The sequence below is a fragment of the Pelodiscus sinensis genome, unplaced genomic scaffold (assembly GCF_049634645.1).
Source record: "Pelodiscus sinensis isolate JC-2024 unplaced genomic scaffold, ASM4963464v1 ctg91, whole genome shotgun sequence".
Lineage (NCBI taxonomy): Eukaryota > Metazoa > Chordata > Testudines > Trionychidae > Pelodiscus > Pelodiscus sinensis.
This window is the reverse complement of record NW_027466033.1, coordinates 4,023-9,846: the sequence shown is the minus strand read 5'-3', so window position 1 is coordinate 9,846 and position 5,824 is coordinate 4,023. Positions and strand designations below refer to the sequence as shown.

General features: G+C 62.1%; 1 protein-coding gene across 1 annotated transcript; it reads right to left on the bottom strand.

The window, feature by feature from the left end:
* Nucleotides 1-568: 568 nt before the first annotated feature.
* TAF10 (TATA-box binding protein associated factor 10) lies at nucleotides 569-5,071 on the bottom strand. The gene is given in 6 exon segments (XM_075918509.1): nucleotides 569-726; nucleotides 2,309-2,423; nucleotides 2,586-2,650; nucleotides 2,901-3,058; nucleotides 4,872-4,990; nucleotides 4,992-5,071. Coding segments are annotated over 6 exon segments (612 nt in total). The 5' UTR covers nucleotides 5,057-5,071; the 3' UTR covers nucleotides 569-636.
* Between the last annotated feature and the right edge of the window lie 753 nt (nucleotides 5,072-5,824).

The following is a 5,824-nucleotide window of genomic DNA, read 5'->3' as shown; positions in this document are numbered from 1 at the left end:
CCTCTGTGACTCATCCAAAGAGGCGTTCCTGGGCTGTAGTCTAGGCCTTGGCTAAGCAGTGTACACAAATCCTCTAGCTGCCCTCCCAGCCAGGGATGTCCCATAGCTCATGCTCCCATGGCACCTCCCCTTAGGCCAGGAAGCCAAGGAGTAGTTGGAGGACTGGAGGGCACTGCTTGCCTGCAGGAGAGCAGGGTCATGAGAACAGCTAGTCCTGCACACAGCTGACATGTCCTCCCTCTGCCGTGGGACGGGGCTAGTCCTTCACATTCTCAGCACCATGCAGTGAAGCTGTAGGACACCGCAGCCGATCACCTACCTGTCAGCACCAAACCCCAGCCAGAGCTACACAAAACCCAAGAGTTGCAATTCCTTCAGGGCATCAACACCCTCCCCCTGCAGAGCCAACAGCACCTGGGCTAGCAGCCCCTTGTCCCAAGGACTGGCCAACACATCCCCAGAGGCCAGCGTGATGGGCCGGTCGGGGCTGTCCCAGTGGCAGTCCCTGCACCACAGAGCAGGGCATCAGCATTCCCAGAGCAAAGAGCCCCTCACACAAACCACCAGCCAGCATCAACGCTTTAATAGAGCAGAGCTCCTGCCCATCACAGCGCAGGATGGGCAGGCTCCCCTGTGCTAGGTGAAATAGTGTGGCTTCTTCACATTGATGCCATACTCCGCAAGTGCTGGCATCAGGTCCTCCATGGTCAGGGTGTACTTCTTGTCCTGCTGGGACGGAGGCAGAGTCAGTGACAACAGGGCAGCCATTGCCAGGCGCACCACCCTCCTTCCCCAAAAGCAGAGACAAGATGAGGACAGGGACAGCGGCTATTGGATTAACTCCTTTTGGAGAGACGCAAGGGCTGTGTCTAGACTGGCCAGTTTTTCCAGAAAATCAGCCGCTTTTCTGGAAAAAATTTGCCAGCTGTCTACACTGGCCACTTGAATTTCCGCAAAAGCACTGACTTCCTACTGTAAGAAATCAGTGCTTTTTGCGGAAATACTTTGCTGCTCCTGTTCAGGCAAAAGTCCCTTTTGCGCAAAAGGGCCAGTGTAGACAGCTGAGATTTGTTTTGCGCAAAAAAGCCTGATCGCGAAAATGGCGATTGGGGCTTTTTTGCGCAAAAGCGCGTCTAGATTGGCCACGGACGCTTTTCCGCAAAAAGTGCTTTTGCAGAAAAGCGTCCTGCCAATCTAGACGCTCTGTTCCGAAAATGCTTTTAACGGAAAACTTTTTCGTTAAAAGCATTTCCGGAAAATCCTGCCAGTCTAGACGTAGCCAAGCTGATCAGCCATTCTTCATACGCCATTTCCTGAGCAAAGGCAAGACAGCACATTCTCCCCAGGGATCCTTGGGGCCAGACCCTTCTGAACAGCTCCCCAACGCTGAACCGCTCTGCAGACAAACCTCAGAAAGACTAATGAACCACACACAGCAGGAGCAATCCCCTCCCAAAAGCCACTATGTCACCCCACACCCTGGGAGAAAAAATAGTCACAAAAATTAGCTGAAATCCTGCAAGAAATTCCAGCTAGCCTGATGACAGCCATCCAACATTGATTCTAACCCAAACTAATGTCCCCTCTAATCTTGTTTTGTGCACCAATATGGAAACATGCAACACATCTCCATGTTGGTACACAACGAAATTCATTCCATACCCAGACAATCTGGAGGCGAGGGGAGGTTGAAGGCTCCAGGGTGCATTTAGGGTGCAGGAGGCGACTCCAGGCTGGGGTCAAGGGCTTTGGCATGCGGGAGCAAGCTTGGGGCAAGAGACTGGCGTTTGGGCAGGAATTAGGTTGCAGGAGGGGGGCTCAGGGTTGAGGTGTGGGGTCTAGGAGGGAGGGTTTGGATTTCCCAGACCTGAAGAGCTCTGTGAAAGCTCAAAAACTTCTCTCCCTCATCAACAGATGTTAAGGCACTAACAGTCCTTGCTTCATGCACTTTGCATCTCCAGTACTAACACGGCTACATTGTGGCATACTTCTAGAAGAGCTTTTCAGGCTCTTGATCATTCCTGGTGCCGTTGTCTGAGCCCCTCTAGTTCTCCTCTACCCTTTTGGAGTTCTGCAGCCTCCAGATGGGCCACAACCCGGCTGGTTTCAAAGGCATTAAAATGTTCTCCATCCTATTCTTTATACCCAGCTGTCTTCCCACACGGGGATACATGAGGTATACAAGAGTTTCAGTTTTCCAATGACTTTACCCTGCATTTAAACACGCTAGGAACAGCTCACCCAGGATCTCACTCAGCCCTGCTGGTTGTACCCCCACACCTAGAGGCTTCACAGAGCAGACCCTCACCTTACTCTTGTTGCGGGAGCTGCCGGAAGCTGTGCCCTTCATCTTGCAGTGTTGTAGGGCATCGTTGGCAATGTCTGAAATAAACTTCTGGGCAGCCAGGGAGATGAGACGAATTCTGCAGTCAGAGAAAGCAAGAGAGCAGCCTGAAGTACAACACTGAGCATAGGTGGCTGGAGATGAGGCCTCAGCACAAATACCTACTACAGGCCCCTCACAAACAGAAGTCTCGTAGTCAGGGTGACTGGGGATTTCCCAAATAGCACTATGCCTCACTTACATGCGTGGATCAGAGGCCTCAAATCCAGCTCTGTTGAGGTAGTAGCCTGTAACAGCATCTGGGATCTGGGATGAAGGAGAAATGTTAAAGGGGACAAGCTTTCAGGTTCCCCCACTCGAAACTACAGCCCTTACCCCCAACCACTCACCTAGTGGCATCAACACACAACTTTTAATTCCCAATGCTCTGCGGTAACCCTTACCCTACTGCCACCCAGCACTGGGCAGGGAACCCAGGTGCCCTGGCTCCCAGCCCCCCCGAGCGAGGCAGGGAACCCAGGAGCCTCGGTTCTCAGGCCTCCCCCTGAGCCCATACCGTAGGGGTATAATCCTCCAGCTGCATCAGGAAATCTACCAGGGGTGTGGTGGAGACCACGGGCTTGACATCACCGTTGGCTGCGCTGGGGGGCACATAGACCCCATTGGACATGGCCCCATCGCAGGGTGCCGCAGCCACCGCCGTGGAGATGGGCCCTGTGAGAGAGCATGGTCAGGGCTGCCTGGGACAAGCAGGGATGCCCCCCCCGCCCTGCGTTCCACCCTCCCTCGGGCCCCCCCTGCATCCCTCCCCAAACCTGACCCCCCTTGTACCCCCCGCATCCCACCCTTCCTCCCCAGACCTGACCCCCCCTTGTGTCCCCCCTGCATCCACCCTCCTCCTCAGACCCTGCCCCCCTTGTATCCCACCCTCCCTCCCCAGGCCTGACCCCCCTTGTACCCCCCCGCATCCACCCTCCCTCCCCAGATCTGACCCCCCTTGTACCCCCCCTGCATCCCACCCTCCCCCCCAGACCTGACCCCCTTGTACCCCCCCGCATCCCACCCTCCCTCCCCAGACCTGACCCCCCTTGTACCCCCCTGTATCCCACCCTCCCTCCCCAGACCTGACCCCCCTTGTACCCCCCCGCATCCCACCCTCCCTCCCCAGACCTGACCCCCCTTGTACCCCCCCCGCATCCCACCCTCCCCCCCGACCTAACCCCCTCTTGTACCCCCCGCATCCCACCCTCCCCCCAGACCTAACCCCCTCTTGTACCCCCCTGCATCCCACCCTCCCCCCAGACCTAACCCCCTCTTGTACCCCCCCTGCATCCCACCCTCCCCCCCGACCTAACCCCCTCTTGTACCCCCCGCATCCCACCCTCCCCCAGACCTAACCCCCTCTTGTACCCCCCTGCATCCCACCCTCCCCCCAGACCTAACCCCCTCTTGTACCCCCCCTGCATCCCACCCTCCCCCCCAGACCTAACCCCCTCTTGTACCCCCCCCGCATCCCACCCTCCCCCCAGACCTAACCCCCTCTTGTACCCCCCCCGCATCCCACCCTCCCCCCAGACCTAACCCCCTCTTGTACCCCCCCGCATCCCACCCTCCCCCCAGACCTAACCCCCTCTTGTACCCCCCCCCGCATCCCACCCTCCCCCCCAGACCTAACCCCCTCTTGTACCCCCCCCGCATCCCACCCTCCCCCCCAGACCTGACCCCCCCTTGTACCCCCCCGCATCCCACCCTCCCCCCAGACCTAACCCCCTCTTGTACCCCCCCGCATCCCACCCTCCCCCCAGACCTAACCCCCTCTTGTACCCCCCCCGCATCCCACCCTCCCCCCCAGACCTGACCCCCCCTTGTACCCCCCCGCATCCCACCCTCCCCCCAGACCTAACCCCCTCTTGTACCCCCCCGCATCCCACCCTCCCCCCAGACCTAACCCCCCCTTGTACCCCCCCGCATCCCACCCTCCCCCAGACCTAACCCCCCCTTGTACCCCCCCGTATCCCACCCTCCCCCAGACCTAACCCCCCCTTGTACCCCCCCGCATCCCACCCTCCCCCCAGACCTAACCCCCTCTTGTACCCCCCCCGCATCCCACCCTCCCCCCAGACCTGACCCCCCCTTGTACCCCCCCGCATCCAACCCTCCCCCCAGACCTGACCCCCCCTTGTACCCCCCCCGCATCCCACCCTCCCCCCAGACCTGACCCCCCCTTGTACCCCCCCGCATCCCACCCTCCCCCAGACCTGACCCCCCCTTGTACCCCCCGCATCCCACCCTCCCCCCAGACCTGATCCCCCCTTGTACCCCCCCGCATCCCACCCTCCCCCCAGACCTAACCCCCTCTTGTACCCCCCCGCATCCCACCCTCCCCCCAGACCTGATCCCCCCTTGTACCCCCCCGCATCCCACCCTCCCCCCCAGACCTAACCCCCCCTTGTACCCCCCCGCATCCCACCCTCCCCCCAGACCTGACCCCCCCGCACCCCCCCTCCTCAGAGCGGCCCCCCCTCACCGGGCCCCCGCGCGCCCGGCCCCCCCTCGGCGCCCCGCGCCCCGCCCCCCGCCGGCCCAGGGGGCCCCGGGGCCGCGCTGCCGCCCCCCGCCGGGCTGGGCTTGCTCTCGCCGGGCGGGGGGGGCCGGCGCGGGGGGGGCCGGGGCCGCGGGGGGGGCAGGGTCGGGCTCCGCGCTGCCGCTCATGGCGGGGCCGGCCGAGCTCCGCGCGCCGCTTGCGTAGCCGAGCCGCCAGCCGCGCCACGGGCTCGCGCCGAGGCGCCGCACGGATTGGCTGAGGGCGCTGTCACGCAGCACAAGTCCCGCCCCACTGCTCTCTGATTGGACATGGGCGTCGCGCTCCTTGCCCCGCCAGCGAGACCAGGCGCAGGTGTCACGTGAGGAGGAGCCAGCGCAGGTGTCACGTGATTGACACTGCGCGTGGCGGTGCGGCCTACTGGGGGAGGGGCCACGGGGAGAGTGATGGGGGGGCCTGTTCTGGTGGGAGGGGTCATGGGGAGAGTGATGGGCGGGCCCTGTTCTGGTGGGAGGGGCCACGGGGAGAGTGATGGGCGGGCCTGTTCTGGTGGGAGGGGCCACGGGGAGAGTGATGGGCGGGCCTGTTCTGGTGGGAGGGGTCATGGGGAGAGTGATGGGCGGGCCCTGTTCTGGTGGGAGGGGCCACGGGAGAGTGATGGGCGGGCCCTGTTCTGGTAGGAGGGGTCATGGGGAGAGTGATGGGGGGGCCTGTTCTGGTGGGAGGGGTCACGGGGAGAGTGATGGGCGGGCCTGTTCTGGTGGGAGGGGCCACGGGGAGAGTGATGGGGGGGCCTGTTCTGGTGGGAGGGGCCATGGGGAGAGTGATGGGGGGGCCTGTTCTGGTGGGAGGGGCCATGGGGAGAGTGATGGGGGGGCCTGTTCTGGTGGGAGGGGTCATGGGGAGAGTGATGGGGGGGCCTGTTCTTGTGGGAGGGG